The sequence below is a fragment of the Salminus brasiliensis genome, chromosome 7 (assembly GCF_030463535.1).
Source record: "Salminus brasiliensis chromosome 7, fSalBra1.hap2, whole genome shotgun sequence".
In the NCBI taxonomy this organism is placed as follows: Eukaryota; Metazoa; Chordata; class Actinopteri; order Characiformes; family Bryconidae; genus Salminus; species Salminus brasiliensis.
This window is the reverse complement of record NC_132884.1, coordinates 14,539,514-14,557,619: the sequence shown is the minus strand read 5'-3', so window position 1 is coordinate 14,557,619 and position 18,106 is coordinate 14,539,514. Positions and strand designations below refer to the sequence as shown.

The following is an 18,106-nucleotide window of genomic DNA, read 5'->3' as shown; positions in this document are numbered from 1 at the left end:
GAGAGGGTAGAGAAAGAAAGATACAGAGAGAGGGTAGAGAAAGATGGAGAGAGAGTAGAGAAAGAAAAATACAGAGAGAGGGTAGAGAAAGATGGAGAGAGGGTAGAGACAGATGGAGAGAGAGAGTAGAGAAAGATGGAGAGAGAGAGTAGAGAAAGAAAGATAGAGAGAGAGGGTAGAGAAAGAAAGATAGAGAGAGAGAGTAGAGAAAGATGGAGAGAGAGAGTAGAGAAAGAAAGATACAGAGAGAGGGTAGAGAAAGAAAGATAGAGAGAGAGAGTAGAGAAAGATGGAGAGAGAGAGTAGAGAAAGAAAGATAGAGAGAGAGGGTAGAGAAAGAAAGATAGAGAGAGAGAGTAGAGAAAGATGGAGAGAGAGAGTAGAGAAAGAAAGATACAGAGAGAGGGTAGAGAAAGAAAGATAGAGAGAGAGAGTAGAGAAAGATGGAGAGAGAGTAGAGAAAGATGGAGAGAGAGTAGAGAAAGAAAGATACAGAGAGAGGGTAGAGAAAGAAAGATAGAGAGAGAGGGTAGAGAAAGATGGAGAGAGAGAGTAGAGAAAGAAAGATACAGAGAGAGGGTAGAGACAGATGGAGGGAGAGAGAGGGTAGAGAAAGATGGAGAGAGAGAGAGTAGAGAAAGAAAGATAGAGAGAGAGGGTAGGGAAAGAATGATACAGAGAGAGGGTAGAGAAAGAAAGATAGAGAGAGGGTAGAGAAAGATGGAGAGAGAGAGTAGAGAAAGATAGAGAGAGAGGGTAGAGAAAGAAAGATAGAGAGAGAGGGTAGAGAAAGATGGAGAGAGAGAGTAGAGAAAGAAAGATAGAGAGAGAGGATAGAGAAAGATGGAGAGAGAGAGAGAGTAGAGAAAGAAAGATACAGAGAGAGGGTAGAGAAAGATGGAGAGAGAGAGTAGAGAAAGAAAGATAGAGAGAGAGGATAGAGAAAGATGGAGAGAGAGAGAGAGAGTAGAGAAAGAAAGATACAGAGAGAGGGTAGAGAAAGATGGAGAGAGAGAGGGTAGAGAAAGATGGAGAGAGAGAGTAGAGAAAGAAAGATACAGAGAGAGGGTAGAGAAAGATAGAGAGAGAGAGGGCAGAGAAAGAAAGATACAAAGAGAGGGTAGAGACAGATGGAGAGAGAGAGTAGAGAAAGAAAGATACAGAGAGAGGGTAGAGAAAGAGAGTCTACAGAAAGATGGAGAGAGAGAGAGAGAGAGAGAGAGAGAGAGAGAGAGAGAGAGAGAGAGAATATGTGGGTATAAAGCTGTATGCAAGTAGGAGTGTATATCAGACAGCTCCACACTGAGAGAATGTAAAGCAGTAAATGAGTGTATTAGAATTCAGCACAGTAATTACACCTCTAATCTGACTGAACACAGGAGAACTTCATAAATGGGCAAAGTTAGAGAGCGGAGGAACAATAAAACAACACACTCCTCTCTCTCTCTTTCTCTCTCTCTCATATAATAATTGCTTTGGCAGAAATGTAACTTCCAACATCCACATCATCAGAGCACTGCTGAGGTGAACTGTAAAGCAGTAATGGAGAAGTAAAGACAGTGGGATCGTTTTTAAAGGTAAAAGCTGTCAGTGTAAATGAAACTCCTGTGTGTTATAGATCCAGTGCATTCATATTCACAATCACCTGTTGTAGTTAGATTTCCTTTTGCACACACATTTACCTATCAACACCACATCACCACAGAAGGCTCTGTCTTTGATTACACAAAGCACACACTCAAGGTCTTACCCAGGTCAGTTATCACAGCACACAACACACTTCAAAACACACAGAGCCACACGAATAACAGCAAAGTGCACAGAAGAAGTGTGTAATGGATGGATGGATTGGTAAATACATAGGTAAGTAGGTAGATAGAAAGGTAGGTAAATAATTAGGTAAGAAGAGAGAGACAGGTAGTTACATAGATAAATGGAATGGTAGGTAAATAGGTAGGCAGGTAATTGAATAGGTAGATAGATAGATAGATAGATAGATAGATAGTAGCATAGATAGACAGGTAGGTAAGTAACTAGGTAGGTACATAGTTACATAGATAGATAGACAGGTAGGTAAGTAGGTAGGTAGATAGGTAATTACAAAGATACAAAGGCAGGTAAGTAGGTAGGTAGATAGGTAATTACAAAGATAGATAGACATGTGGGTAAATAGGTAGGTAGGTAAATAGTTATATAGATAGATAGACTGGTAGGCAGATAGGTTGTTACAAATATAGATAGACATGTGGGTAAATAGGTCAGTAGGTATATAGACATATAGAAAAATAGGTAGTTAGGTAGATAGTTACATAAATAGATAGACAAATAGGTAAATAGGTAGGTAAATAGATAGTTACAGATAGACAGACGAATAGGTAAATAAGTAGGTAAATAATTAGGTAGGTATGCAGATAGCTATTTACATACATAGACAGATAGATAAATAAGTAGGTAGGTATGTAGTTACAGAACATGATGTAACTGATGATAAATAACTCATTTCTCTAACTAAAACGCCCCTGAGAGACTTTCTGGAAGCCTCTACATTTTATCCAGGAAGAGAAAAGCCCAATTACAGCCCAGGTGAGTGGAAACCTTTAACCTTTATTAGAATTTCACTCCTAAAAATCACATTTTGAAAACTGACTTTAGGTGACATTTCAACCAACTGATTCAGCACACACACACACACACACACACACACACACACACACACACACACACACAGAAAACAGTGTAGGAGGACTGTAGGAGTAGAGAAGTGAGATTCTGGTGATGCTGTTAGTTCCCAAACTCAAACCAATCATGACAGACATTCCATGAGCAGAATCTCATCTTTATAAAGCCCCAAATCACCAACACACACTTTAGGTTACTTACATAGTCCATGAAGTCTTCTGCATCCCACTGACACACACATAAGCATTCATACAACAAGAAAACAAGTCAATGACATCACTCAACAACAAAAGAAAGAAGATCACAAAAAAAAAGAAGCCACACAGTGCTGGGTATTTTGGTGGAGTTTAGGCATCCATTATTTCTTAGCTACGTTAGCCTCATGGCACCATAAAAATCCTTAAAAAAAAAAACCTCACACACCAAACACATTTGAGGTAATGGGAAAACTGTGCCAAACTATCACTTTAAACTTGGAGAATGCCACCACAAACAAACCCAAATCAAGACAGATACACGCTGGCCTAAAACAGCCCAAAACCCTCTTTCAGTTTCGGAGCGGAGAGAGATTACACTCTGTCTTGTACTGCTGGCGTGATTGATGTACCAATAAAACACTACAAATCCCATAAGCCTGTGCTCCTGGGACAGTATGTGATTTTAGACAGGGATAGCTGAGTTTTGGGGTTGTAGTTTTGCTGCTGTTGCTTGAGTAAATGTCACACTAAAGGTATTATGATATACAGCCTCTCCAGCTGAGGCAGACACACACCCCAGTGATGATTTCACCTGCTGGCTAACTCTCTGCAGTGTGTGTGTGAGAGAGAGAATGATTTACCTCTTCTCCTGTACTGCTGTAATGTGTCTGTCAGTGTGTTGAGATTAAGTTTCACCTTCAGAGGTTGGAGCTCTGCTGCTTATTCAGCTCCAGCATGAGGGATACATTATACTCCTCCTCCGCACACATGTAGGCAAAGGTATACACGCACACCTCTTAAGCCAAGTCTGCCGTCCCACCACCTTTAACCGTATTTTACCTAGCGTATCACCAGTGATCTTTTCCCCATTGACGCTTGTTCCCTTCAACTCATTTAAATCTGCCACAGAGTAGATATGGGGGTTCCTGTTCACACTGGTCATTATAAACTGGATCAGTGTGTGGACCCGGAGCTTTTTGTGTGCCGTCACTGTATAAAAAAATGTACTGTGATATTCCTAAGAGTTCATCATTTGTAACACAAAATATACAAACATGAATGTCTGACTTTATAAGGAATTGAGAAATCACGGTTTAAAGGAGAGGAGTACATTAAACAGCAAAAAGCCATCTCCGTGTTGACCTTTCTCCTCCTGTAAACACGGTGAATGTGACAAGAGTTTTCAGCCCCAATTTTATGAGCTAAAAGCTTTACAAGCAGCTGCTGCCACCCAAAGGACTGATCAGGTTAAATGAGGCATTTATGTTCATTTATATTCTACACCATGACCTTACTGACTAACAGCAGATACGACACACACACACACACACACACACACACAGTCTACAGCTACACAACAATACCTCCATAACACAACACAGAGAGAGAGAGAGAGATAGAGAGAGAGAGAGAGAGAGAGAGAGAGAGAGAGGGAGACGCACAGACAAACAGTCACACAGAAAGGCACGCAGAGACAGAGAGACAGACAGAGAGACAGAAAGGGACACAGAGGCAGAGAGACACACAGAGAGACAGAAACAGACACACTGTCCTAATTGCATGCAGGCAGGGCAGTGCGTGTGTGCGTGTGTGTGAGGTGTTATGGAGTGTGACTCCAATTCCAGATGAGCTCCACCTTGAACCTGTTTGTGCGTTGGTGTAAAAGCAGCTGTCAGTCAGTGTTCCACCAAACCTCATAGGCTTACACTGACCTGTACCGGTGTAAGGGGGGTCTCTACTGGCTGTGACTGAGACACCTCACAGGCCACCGCATCACATTTCTGACCTGACTGACCTGTCTGTGTTTGTGCATGTTTTATTCACAAAGGCATGTGCGCACGTGTGTGTGTGTGCGTGTGACTATGTGCCTGTGTGTGTGTATGTATATTGTATGTGACTGAGACACCACAGTGGTCTGTGTATGAGTCAACTGAAATACATGTGTGTACTGACTAATAAATAAAAGAGTACTTAAAGGACAACAGTGTGTGTGTGTGTGTGATGTAACTGCTTAAATAATGAACACCAAATAAATGTGTTTTCTTCAACAGCTTTCTGTAAGTGCTTCATAAAGACAAACGGAACAACTCTGAATCAAACAGACACACACACACACACACTTTCTAATCTAGAATTCATTCAGTATGAATATTTCAGCAGCTGAGTGTCTGAGGAAGAAACAATTATGGCAGGGTGATTTGGGTGGGTGACGTATTTCACAGCAAGTGGAGGAGCAGCAAAATGGAGACAAATCTAGTTATACAGGAGTCCCAACCTACTTCTTTTATTAAAGCGTCAGTTCGGCTACGAATCAAACGCACAGATTCTATTCCAGTTCTCCCATTAAATGTCCACATGTAACCCATCAGCCAATACGTGTTTGGTGTGAAGTTCTGCACTAGAGCTACAATGCTAATGCAGCTAGCAAGAACTGCAGCTTGAAGCTTCTACCCCACCAATTAGCTAATTTCAGAGACTTAAGAGATTAGCTTATCTATAAAAATGATAAACTGCTGCTTTAAAGGGATGAAGGAGGAATGCTTGCGTTTTCCAACTAAAGCAACATGTTCAGAATGTTTCGCTATCATCAACTCTGTGATAAAGCTGATAAATGTGACAGCGGTTGGCCGAACCTCACTGTTTGCTGCAGTCCAGAGGAGGCTGGGTTCCAAATTTGAATCATTTGAACTATTTTTGCTTATTGAGCGCGTTTAAATCATTACACAAACAGTGTTTGAATATCTCAAAAGTCCCAGTAAGAAAATATTTAACACTGTTATGAATAACCTCAGACAAGGTGCTTTGACAGCACATTCATTTGGAATAAAGCAGGAGATATTCAGTCTGTTCACTTTTTATAATTTCACGTACGCCAACTGTCATTTACCTCCACTGTAGCAACACACATTTACTCAGCCAGCACTTTACAGGCAAGCTTACGGTGGTTTAGACTCATGTTTAGACTCATGTGTAGCTTCTATGTTGCAATTTGGCCGATTTCAGTCTACTGCAGCTCGTGCTGTAGGGTTGTTCCAGTGTGTGTGTGTGTGTGTGTGTGTATGAGCTGACTGTCAACTGTCTGAGTGCAAATTTTCAGAGGCGAGAGGGTGAGCTGACAGAAGTTGATCAGCACAGTTGGCCTTAATTTGGTGCTAGTTTGTCCTCATCAGCTTGGTGCAGACGGGCTCTAATACGCTCAATCGGCCACAACAGTGCTGACACAGACCCACTGGGACTTGCCACACAGACTGCAGGTGATGGTCAAACATCGAGCCTGGTCTGACGCACTGGCCTAATGGCATCCGAAGGCTGGCATTCGGCTTGATGTGCCAGGTCAGACTAAGACTGGAGCCGTGCTGTTTACGGCGGTGTAGCTAAATTACTTCCATCAGTCTTAGTCAGGCTAATATTGAAGTGCTGGTGTGCATGTAAACACTGCTACTGTTTGTTCTTCCTGCTCTGAGAAATATGGACAGGGTTTACTGAAAAGGCTGTAATGATGAGCAGTATCTCCCTGTGGTTTTGTTCTACACACACATCTCACTTCAATCAATACTAAGCACACACATGTTCACCCACATAAACTCACTCTGCACCCTGCATCTCACAACTGGGACTCGCAGCCCAGTCAAACTGCACACCAAAGACAGCATCTGCATATAGCTACTTTAATAGCTTGTTCATTTCAGTTTAACTGGGAGAGACAAGCACCTTCGTTTTTCACTCCGCTTTACATCTGTGTTCATGTGATGTGCCAATAAACCGGGCTTGATTTGCACTATAAGAGCAAAACGGAATCACCTGAGCAATCACATGAGCATCACTTACTTTTCCCTCAAATCTCAATTCCTTCTCTATTTCTTTTATTCACAAAAAAGTAGTCACATCAAGCTAGAAAACAAGCGTTTATGCAGAGTTCTAAGATTTGAAAGAATATTTGCCATTTCCATTCCAAGTCTTTTTTAATTGATATACCAAAATATGCATACATATTCATTCACATAAATATAAATGGAAACTCAGCAAGTGTCTCCCTCAGTATTGCTCGGCATGACGCTCAACCCACATTTCAGTAAGGCAGCTTTGACACATAAGACATCAGCCCAAAGGGTGTAAACAGAAAGTAACTTGGCTAAAATGTGGGGATTAGAACTGTGATAATACACTGGCCTCACTGAGCTTGGGGGTTTCATGCATGTCTTGTTTTATGTGTTTTGTGATATTGTAAAGCACTAAGCCACAAGAGCCCACATTATCCTGACGTTCCTGCAAAGTTTGAAATGCAGGCTTGAGTGACTTACTGCTTTGAAAAACCCCCAAAAACAAATAAACAAACAAATAAACAAAAAAACTGCTGCACTAGATGGACCTGATACAGGGTCCAAGAAACAAACGAAACAGACTTGCTTACATCTATCACAGGATAGCACAGTGGCACAGCCCACTATATATGATCTAATTGATGTGTATGGGAGTCGTGTGTATGGAGTATTTTTATGTTGGTGTTTTTTATGTGCCTGAGCCTCGTTTTAAAACCCAAACTGTCAATTCAATAACTACAGTTTAGACCACAGTCAGTTCCGATCCCTCAATGTGAAGTGGCTGAGAGATGTCCTAGTAGTGCCAATATTGCACTGTGACCGCAGCCCTTCAAGTATTACTCTGCCACATACAGTGAGTCCAAGAAGTATTTGATCCCTTGCTGATTTTCTTTGTTTGCCCACTAATAAAGACACTATCCTTCTGCACTTTTAATGGTAGATATATTCTAACATGGAGAGACAGAATATCAAGACAAAAATCCAGAATATAATTTTAAAGAATATATTTTAATTAATTTGTATTTCAATGAGGAAAATAAGTATTTGATCCCTCTTGCCAAACACACTCAATACTTAGTGGCAAAGCCTTTGTTTGCAAGCACAGCGGTGAGACGTTTGTTGTAGTTAACCACAAGTTTAGCACACACACCAGGGGGAATTTTGGCCCACTCTTCTTTGCAGATCCTCTCTAAATCATGAAGGTTGGTGGGCTGTCGCTTGGCAACTCTGACCTTCAGCTCCCTCCATAGATTTTCGATCGGATTGAGGTCTGGCGACTGGCTGGGCCACTCCATGACCTTAATGTGATTTTTCTTGAGCCAATCCTTTGTTGCCTTTGCTGTATGTTTAGGGTCGTTATCATGTTGGAAGACCCAACCACGGCCCATTTTCAGATCCCTGGCAGAGGGGAGGAGGTTGTCCCTCAGGATTGTGCGGTACATGGCTCCATCCATCTTCCCAGTGATGCGGTGAAGTAGCCCTGTACCCTTGGCAGAGAAACACCCCCAAAACATTATGCTTCCACCTCCATGCTTGACGGTGGGCACAGTGTTCTTGGGGTCATAGGCAGCATTTTTCTTCCTCCACACATGGCGGGTGGAGTTGAGGCCAAAAAGTTCAATTTTGGTCTCGTCTGACCACAAAACCTTCTCCCAATAACTTGGTTCATCTTTCAAATGATCATTGGCATACTTGAGGCGCGCCTCCACATGTGCTCTCTTCAGCAGGGGTACCTTTCGGGCACTGCAGGATGTGAATCCATTGTTGCGCAAAGTGTTGCCAATTGTTTCCTTGCAAACTGTGGTCCCAGCTGCCTTCAGGTCATTTGCTAACTCCTGCCGAGTGGTTGCAGGACGATTTCTGACTGTTCTCAGCATCATTGCCACCCCACGAGGCGAAATCTTCTTTGGAGCACCGGGCCGAGGTCTGTTGATTGTCATGTTATACTCTTTAAACTTTCTGATAATTGCACCAATAGTTGTTACTTTCACATCCAACACCTTACTAATCTTTTTGTAGCCCATTCCAGCTTTGTGAAGGTCAACAATTCTGACTCTGAGGTCCTGTGACAGCTCTTTGGTTTTACCCATGTTGGAGACTTGAAATCTGTGTGATCTGTCTGATTCTGTGGACAGGTGTTTTTCACACAAGTGATTAGTGAGAACAGGTGGCTTCAGGTCAGGTAACAAGTTGATTGGGAGTGTCTAACTGGTCTGTAAAAGCCAGAACTGCTAATGAATACTAAGGGATCAAATACTTATTTCACTCCATGAAATACAAATCAATTAATATATATTCCTTAGATTTATTTTCTGGATTTTCTTTTTAATATTCTGTCTCTCCATGTAAGAATACATCTACCATTAAAAGTATAGAATGATCATGTCTTTATTAGTGGGCCAACGAAGAAAATCAGCAAGGGATCAAATACTTCTTGGACTCACTGTACATAAACACACACACACACACACACACACAACCTCGTAACAATGGCAGAGCTTACAAGAAAAAAAGCACCAATGTTATAATTATACAAGTCAAAGACTGCCAAAATTAATTAATTATGATGAATTCATGAAATCTATTGAAAAATAAGCTTCAGAAGCATCAGTTTCAGATGCAAAGATGAGACTACAGTTTATCCTGCATTCTAAAAATGGCTGGGGCACAGTGCTGGGTAGTGCCTGTGTAGGTATTGTGTATGCCAGTGGCTGAGTTACTGATTATGCAACATTAAAAACCAAGCCAATGGGTCAATTACCAGCATTAATTAACAGTACTTGAATATGACATTGTTATTATAATTAGCAGCAACTTTTCTTCATGCAGCAGCACAGAGGCACGACTGGCAGGAATCAGTGGCTAAACTCACATAAAATATAGATGTTTTACTGCTTACTATTATGACTAATACTATGATTGCTTCCATTGTCTTACTGGACAGTCATTGGTAGCTGTAGATCAATTGAGAATATCTGACAGTATCTGACAGGAGGCAAGCATTAGCCCTCCAGATAAATTATGTAGATTATTCACACCCATTTAAACCCAGTGTGCATTCTGTTACACACCCAGTTGATCCAGTTGCTGAAATGATCCAAACTGGGCTGTTTTTAACCCAGCATTTTGTATTTTGTCCCTTTAAATGTCTTTAATCCACATTACGTTACTATTCCGTTCGAAATGCAAAAGCCGTGATTTGGAAATGGCCTGACACCTTCCTCTCGAGGTGGCCTTGGTCCGATTGTTTGGTGTACACCAGGGTTTTTTTGGAAACATTATTCATTTGTTCTAAAAAAGCAATCACACCAGGGCTTAAAACGAAAAGACAACTCACACTGCTTTATTAGAGTGCACTCAACATAGAGGAATTAAAGTTCTTACTCAGACTTCATGAAGTTTCCAGAAGTCACAGGTAAATAATGCAGTTCAAGCTGGGATCAGATTGCACTGATTTGAACTGAATACGCTGGGACATTTTCTCGCTGGTCTCCACTGACTTTGTCAAAAGACAAAGAAACTCGCTGCAGTGGTTTAATGAAAACTGATGGAGAAAATTGAAGAAATCAGGTGTGCAGAGGGATGTCAGAGGGTGGATCTGCTGGCTAATAGAGGCTTTTAGCCCTCGAAAATGGAGGGAAAGACTTAGGAAAAACAAGTCTAAACATGTGCAGAGTGATACGACAATTATTTTGACATATTTGCTAAAGCACAGAGGAAAAGAAAAAAAAAAAGCAAGAGGCAGGCGGTGTCTCGTCTGTCACAGAGGAATGCACGGCATTCCCGCCATCGCTCAGTGGCTCAATACTCTCTCTTATTATTGTAAGGAGGCATCAGTGTTACAGCCTAATTACTGCTTTCTCCTCTTCCAGAGAGATACAGACAGAGATACAGAGAGAGTGATAGAGAGAGAGAGAGAGAGGGAGGTCATTTTGTTTGAATAACCATTAGAAGTTGCTGTTATTGCTGGCGACTATAAAAGCAAGCTTTAATTGTATATGAATCATTTAGATTTTTTTTATTCTTTCAGTTTTCATTAATATGTTGTCCATTTAATTAATATGAATTTTGTATGACTACATTTTCTTTCTTTAGAAATCAATAAATCAAATAAATCACTATAAAACCATGTAAATAATTGTGAAATTATTAAGTATCACCAAATAACAATAATACCTCAGTACATTTAATGAGTAAGACTCATTTTATTTGAAGTAAAACTCACTCCATCTCTAGTACTTGCCTTTCTGTACATCACTGTCAGTGCTTTTCTGTCCGTCATTCCTTCATTACCATTTCCCACCCACTAGCCTCCTCCATCACACAATGCTACCAGTGCTGGAAGGGTAAAGGCTAGCATATGCTTCCTCCAAGACACGCAGACTAAGCTTATTTCTATGGCTTTTTAATAAGAAACTTAGTTTCCTAGACTTAATGAGGGTCACTGAGTGAGACTCCAGGAAGAAAAACTGAGACTCCAGGGAAACCCATCCTTTGGGCCACCCCAGATAGCAGTGTTAGGATACAAGAAGAGAGAGTTTACAAGAGTGGTTAAGGAAAGGCACTAGAATCAGACTAGAATCTACTGATTGTGCGGGACACAGACTATTAGGGATTTCAATTTGAATATTGGGATTCAGATGTTTCAATTCCAATTCTTCTGAAGCCATTGTGTTCAAAGCACAGGTTTCGTTAAATTCAAATGTCGTATTTCTGAAATTAGTATCCAGAAATCAAAGCTCTATAACTGTGTTTAAGAGGGTTTTTCTACTTTTGTGGCATTATAAACCTCTGTGGGCCTGAACCCTGCTTCACATTTTAGCCTAAATTCTAAACAACTACTGAATGGAATGGATAAATAGGCCAAACGTAATGTAATATATGATTATGCAAGATCCACACATTACACATATAAAACACGATATCCTTTGCATAATAAAAGTGAAGCTATACATACTGTTTCTTAATCCGAATGGTCCGTCTGCAGAAAATATTATATAAACATTGTGGGTACTACTAGCCTGTGTGAATTCAGGTCATGTGCAAAACCCAAGTTTCGAAGCTTGAAATCAGATGGAAGTAACTGATTCATTCGAATGATTCTGAATTCCAAAAGCGCATTCACTCATAGCAGTATGGTCATGTTCATTTTTGGCTTGACTTCCCCCTATAAGCCTGTTAACTTCTGATGGAGTTCCAACAGATGTCTCACATGACTAATGTAGATAATCAGTGGCTATAAAAAGCCTTTAACAGCTTGTTCTCATGTGGTTCATTTTACCAACTGACAACGGAAATGATGTCAACAGTGTGAATACTATACTAAGACTGAAGAACTTCAGTAAAACGCACTGATACTGACACGTTCTCAGAGGTGTCATATTAAGCTGACAGCACTTCAGTAAGAGAATGCTTTATTTTCTCATTTATTAAGACGTCATGAGCTTTTTTTGTTTTTTTTTAGCAGCCTGTAAATTATTATTATTTTATTCTATTATATATATTCTAAATAACATTTATAGAGAAATTACTGGTGCTTTAACACAGCCAATGCCATAAATCTTAATGTTGGTTCGACGTCATCGGCCAAATGATTCATCGGCCAGGCCCTGGCAGAGTTGGTGACCACTGCAATATGTAATCTCATCCTGTTTAATCACACACATATTTTATCCTATGAAAAAAAAAAGCCTTGGACACACACATACACACACACACACACCTCTGACAGAACCTTGGGCAGTGTGTCTGTTTTATATTCTGTGCACCATGTGGGCTGTGGGTGCCAAGGTTTGTGTTTTCAGCAGATCGCTCTCCTCCTACGTTGAGACCCTCTGTGTTTTTTCTCTCTCTTTAAGTCTCTCTTTCGTGCCTCTCTCCCTCTCCTTCCTTCTCTCACTACCTCTCTCAATGACCCGGTCAGAAAACACACCGTCTCCTGTTCCAGGGGAGACAAACATCAGCGCCTGACAACATCTCTACATCTCTTATCAGATCGGACACAGCTCATGCTTCAGAGACCCTCACTCACAAACGCACACACACATGCACACATTAGCATATGTGCACAGATGCACATGCACACACTCAACTCCACAACCCAACACATACCTGAACACCTACAACACTCTACATGACCTAACTCCACAACCCAACACATACCTGAATACCTACAACACTCTACATGACCTAACTCCACAACCCAACACATACCTGAACACCTACAACACTCTACATGACCTAACTCCACAACCCAACACATACCTGAACACCTACAACATTCTACATGACCTAACTCCACAACCCAACACATACCTGAACACCTACAACACTCTACATGACCTAACTCCACAACCCAACACATACCTGAATACCTACAACACTCTACATGACCTAACTCCACAACCCAACACATACCTGAACACCTACAACACTCTACATGACCTAACTCCACAACCCAACACATACCTGAACACCTACAACACTCTACATGACCTAACTCCACAACCCAACACATACCTGAACACCTACAACACTCTACATGACCTAACTCCACAACCCAACACATACCTGAACACCTACAACACTCTACATGACCTAACTCCACAACCCAACACATACCTGAACACCTACAACATTCTACATGACCTAACTCCACAACCCAACACATACCTGAACACCTACAACACTCTACATGACCCAACTCCACAACCCAACACATACCTGAACACCTACAACACTCTACATGACCTAACTCCACAACCTAACCCCACCTGAACATCTATAACACGCTACATGACCCAACTCCACAACCCAACACATACCTGAACATCTATAACACTCTACATGACCCAACTCCACAACCTAACCCCACCTGAACATCTATAACACTCTACATGACCCAACTCCACAACCTAATCCCACCTGAACATCTATAACACTCTACATGACCCAACTCCACAACCTAATCCCCACCTGAACATCTATAACACTCTACATGACCCAACTCCACAACCCAACACCCACCTGAACATCTATAACACTCTACATGACCCAACTCCACAACCCAACACTGCTAAATTAAGTATCTACTATAGTTAAACAGTTGAACCATGTATTGAATCACAACTAGACAGAACAGGACAAATAGCAGCAGGAGGCCAACTATGTGAAAGCAAATGACATCAGAGGGCCTTAACACTAGGTGTGTGTGTGTGTGTGTGTGTGTAATAAAATGCAGCATTCAGTCCCAGACCAATCTCACATTTACTCTCCTTTTTAGTGTTTGTGAGCGATGGGTTAAAGCCAATGTATCTGCGGAAGAACAGCCAGCAGAGCCACTTCTGTCAGACAAGGACGCAGCAGCCATAAACACTGCAGCACCTGAGACTGACAAAACGCCCCACTCAAAATGATTCACACACACACACACACACACACACACACACACACACACACACACACACACCAACAATACTTCTAAACCATCACATACACAGTATGATATGTGGTTGACATGGCCTGTTCCAAACTAATCTCAACTTACTCTCTTACTCTCTCTCTCTCTCTCTCTCTCTCTCTCTCTCTCTCTCTCTCTCTCCCCAACTTTTCTCTCTTTCCCAGGTTCTGCATAATTATATGGTTGAGATGTAATTAAAGTAATTCAATGAGGTTTGAGGTGAAGTTCTAGGAAAATGTGCAACATGTGAACTGTTCACAGTGGTGCTGACCGGAGGATAGGACGTGTTTACAAGGTGGTGTCTACAAGGTAGGTCATAGATAAACAAATAAAACAATCACACAAATACACAGCTTGTTTCTTTGAGTCTTTCACTGTAGTTTTGAGGAATTCTGCCAGCCTAAAATATTACAATAAGGCATAACGATTGTTGTGCAGCCCTTTTACCATCAACAACATTACAAGTATAACTTCACTGGTGGTTATAGGTATAAAATAAAACTGATTTTTAAATGGTTACGTTTGTGTTGTCCTTGCTTATTTTCTAATCTAAGCTAATAAATTATGTATTGTGTTTCCTAATGATATTTGAATGAATTTACTTACTTATTTTTATTTGTTTGTTGAATTGAGTGGCATCTATCCACACAGAGAGAGCATGGCCAATTGCGCTCACCCAGATTCCGGTTGCTGATGGCAAAGCGGCCTGGTTTGAGATTCGAACTCATTAGCCCCGGGCCATAGTGAAAGCATTAGACAGCTGAGCTACCTGGAACACTGATATCTTTGACATTTTACCGTCTAGTGAAGACTGCAACAGGGGCTTTTTTGATAGACCATTTCAGATTATGGTATAAATACATTGAGCAAGAAAGGAGAAAGGAGGAGGAGAAAAAAAAATCTTTCCTTATGAACTCTTTCTTTCAGAGTAAGTGTGGAGTTACTTACTTGGACCCATTGTTGACACAAATGTGCAAATGCACACACACTGAGCATATGTCCCAATGCTTTTGTCCATACGGTGCACCCAAGCTACCCTTAGCTAGCTTATATACACTAAGATCCTAAAGATATCGCTAAGCTTAGACGCTACTAAATATAAGGTCAGTATGGGGGCCACAATACTTATCATACACTACACTTTGCCTAAGCACTCTTGAAAAAGGATGTTCTTCAGTCTGCATTTGAAGACAGCGAGCAACTAACTACTTTTTTCACATTTTAAATGTTTTCTGTGTTATGTTTTACAACATGTAGAGATGTAAAATTCAGGCCCAGGAGTTTGCTCCAAATGTCTGGGCAGCTTAGCTGCAGCAGAGCTGTGCAGGTAGTTGAAGTAAAATACTGAGGTGGATTTTACTGAGCTGCAGGGGTGGGTTTTTACTCTCTGGACTGTAATTCTACATCTTGACATGTAGTATGTAGAGAGCTAAGCTGCAGCAGATTCGCCAATGCAGTTTGAGCAAAATACTAGGGTGGATTTTTTACTTTCTGGGCTTTATTTTTACATCTCTAACAACATGTGTCATAACTGTAAAACAACTGTCTCTAAAATCTGTCCTACAGCAGCAACAGATGTGACAGGGTGCAGAACGGCAGGAGAGACAAGGTAATATTGGGGGGTGGGGGGAGGGTGAAGGAGTTTTCTGTGTGAACTTGTGCAGTCACGCCTGGGGAAGAGACGTCCAGGGGACAGAATACACACTCCAGAACAAAACAAAAAACTCACTCCAAGCATGAGTGAGAGAAGGAGTGTGTGTACACACGTGTGTGTGTGCGCACAAGATAATCTACAGTGTAGAAGCTGGGGTGTCTTTTGCATGCAGAGATAAGGGAGGAATGCTGCTGATGAAGGAAATCAGAGTGAGAGCTTTATCTGCTTCAGAGGGAAAGAAAAACAAATGAAGAGAGCAGAAAAGACAAAAAAAAAGAGAAAACGCATGCTGATGGAGTCTCATGACCTTTTAGAGAAAGAGAGAGAGAGAGAGCGAGAGAGAGAGAGAGAGAGAGAGAGGATGAAGAAGCAGAAAGAGAGAGCCAGACATAAACCCAGACACATCACTCAGGATTCTCAGTGGAATGAAACTCTCAAAGGTCAGAAGTGCCTCTTCTCCACCACCTCATTATCAATAATTAGAAAACACTCATTAATATTTCCTTATGCTTCTCTGAAGTCCATGATGTCTACCTGTAGTGTAACATCATCATATGTATATGTACATCATATGTCCAAATGTTTGTGGACACCCCTTCTAATGAATGAATATATATATATATATATATAATCTTTACCCAACATTTATAAGTACAATGGAACCTATAATTCTAGGAGGAATTCCAAATATGCTGAGTTTTTTATGGACTACACATCACACACAGACACATATTCCACATGTCCTTGGCTGAGGCAGGAAGAATTGCATCGGGTAGGAGGGTTAGAATCTGTGCTGCTGCTCTGGGCAGCTGAGAGTTGTGTTTTTTTTTATAGTAGTACCTGAGCCTCGGGCAGGGCCACGTCCAGGATGCTGGGCTGACCGCGTGGCTCTCCATTCTCCACACGGGAGTAGACCACCTGATAGCCACGGATTTGACCATGCTGCTTCTGGGCCAGCGGGGGCTTCCAAGTCACCCGCAGAGTCGTGGAGTTCATTACATCCACCTCTACCCTCCTCGGAGGAGCGCCTGGCACTGGAGGAGGAAAGAGAGGAAGAGAGAGAGAGAGAGAGAGGGAGAGAGAATTAGCCATATGCATTAGGAGTTTTATAGACTAGTCATAGACTATTGCAGTGCTACTGGAGCTGGATTAGGTTTCCCCAGAGGAGGTTGTTCAATGTAATCTGTTGTACTTTCATTGGCAGATTGATTCAGGAAGAAAAATTCCCCAATTTTCCCAAAATTTCCCCAAATTCCCACACATAGCCCAGAGTAAAAAAAAAGCCATTATTGGATGTTCACCTAATGTGTCATTTTAATATTAGTGTATGTATGTAGGATCTGAACTGCTGTGGACTACTGCCTATCTGAAGAGAATTCATGGTACATTCCAAGGGTGCATATGTGGCCCCACACTTCAGTTCCATTATTAGATAACATATATATTAACTTTACATTAGCTGTAGAATAAGTTACAGTTTGGTGACAGAACAATCAAGATTTGTGTCATATGGTACTTCATGGTACTTCAGGTCTGGGATTTGGTCTCAGTTGATCAACACAGTTTGAAGTGTATGTTTTTGGCAATTTACATTACACTTTACAGTTCACCACTGCCTTTACTTAACAACCACTGGTATATGCAACTATGGTGAGAGCCAGCTGTTGTACAATGTACTGAACAATAATTAGAAAGATTAAGGAACTCATGTCCTCAACTAACTCAGGCTCAGTGATGACATTTTTGTTTTTTGCTCCAAAAACTTTTAAAATTTGACATGACCACTGTTTAACCTCTCTTTACACCCCATTTACTTAGATTAAACAGGCTGTTTCTCCTATTGTACCTCTTAAGTCTAATCTATGTAAATGACCTCTGATCTGATTGGCTGTCCTGTACTGCTCCACACAAAACTCATTTAAAAACCCATTCATTTTCAGGTTTTCCAGGATATAAGACATGTACTAACGGAATCATACGTCTGCAGTTTTGGAGTTAACGCATCTTTAGACCTGACCTTTAGACATGAAATAAAGACTGCAGTTTATGGCCTGAGCGGCAGTGGGATGTTGGGGGTTCTCACACATAAAACAACCTCCTTCCCAACACTCTACCCCAGGATGCTTGCTCAGCTCCTGCGAGAGTTGGGGATGAATACAAATCTGATGTCGATAAAACAGAGCAGTGTTGATGCTGGTCAATCGAGGAGGAGGCAGTGTTAGAGGGAGAGGCGGGAAAGGTTAAAAAGCTCAGCTTTAGGAGATTAATGTGCAGAAAGCGGAGAGTTCACTCCCAG

General features: G+C 41.3%; 1 protein-coding gene across 15 annotated transcripts in view; it reads right to left on the bottom strand.

The window, feature by feature from the left end:
* The window catches only part of ptprfa (protein tyrosine phosphatase receptor type Fa), a 288,662-nt gene that overhangs the window by 69,082 nt on the left and 201,474 nt on the right, over positions 1 to 18,106 (bottom strand). For all 15 annotated transcript variants that reach the window (XM_072683950.1, XM_072683949.1, XM_072683951.1 and 12 more), the window contains one exon: positions 16,651 to 16,844. In XM_072683950.1, coding sequence (XP_072540051.1) covers positions 16,651 to 16,844 — 194 coding nt within the window. The remainder of the gene's footprint in view (positions 1 to 16,650; positions 16,845 to 18,106) is intronic.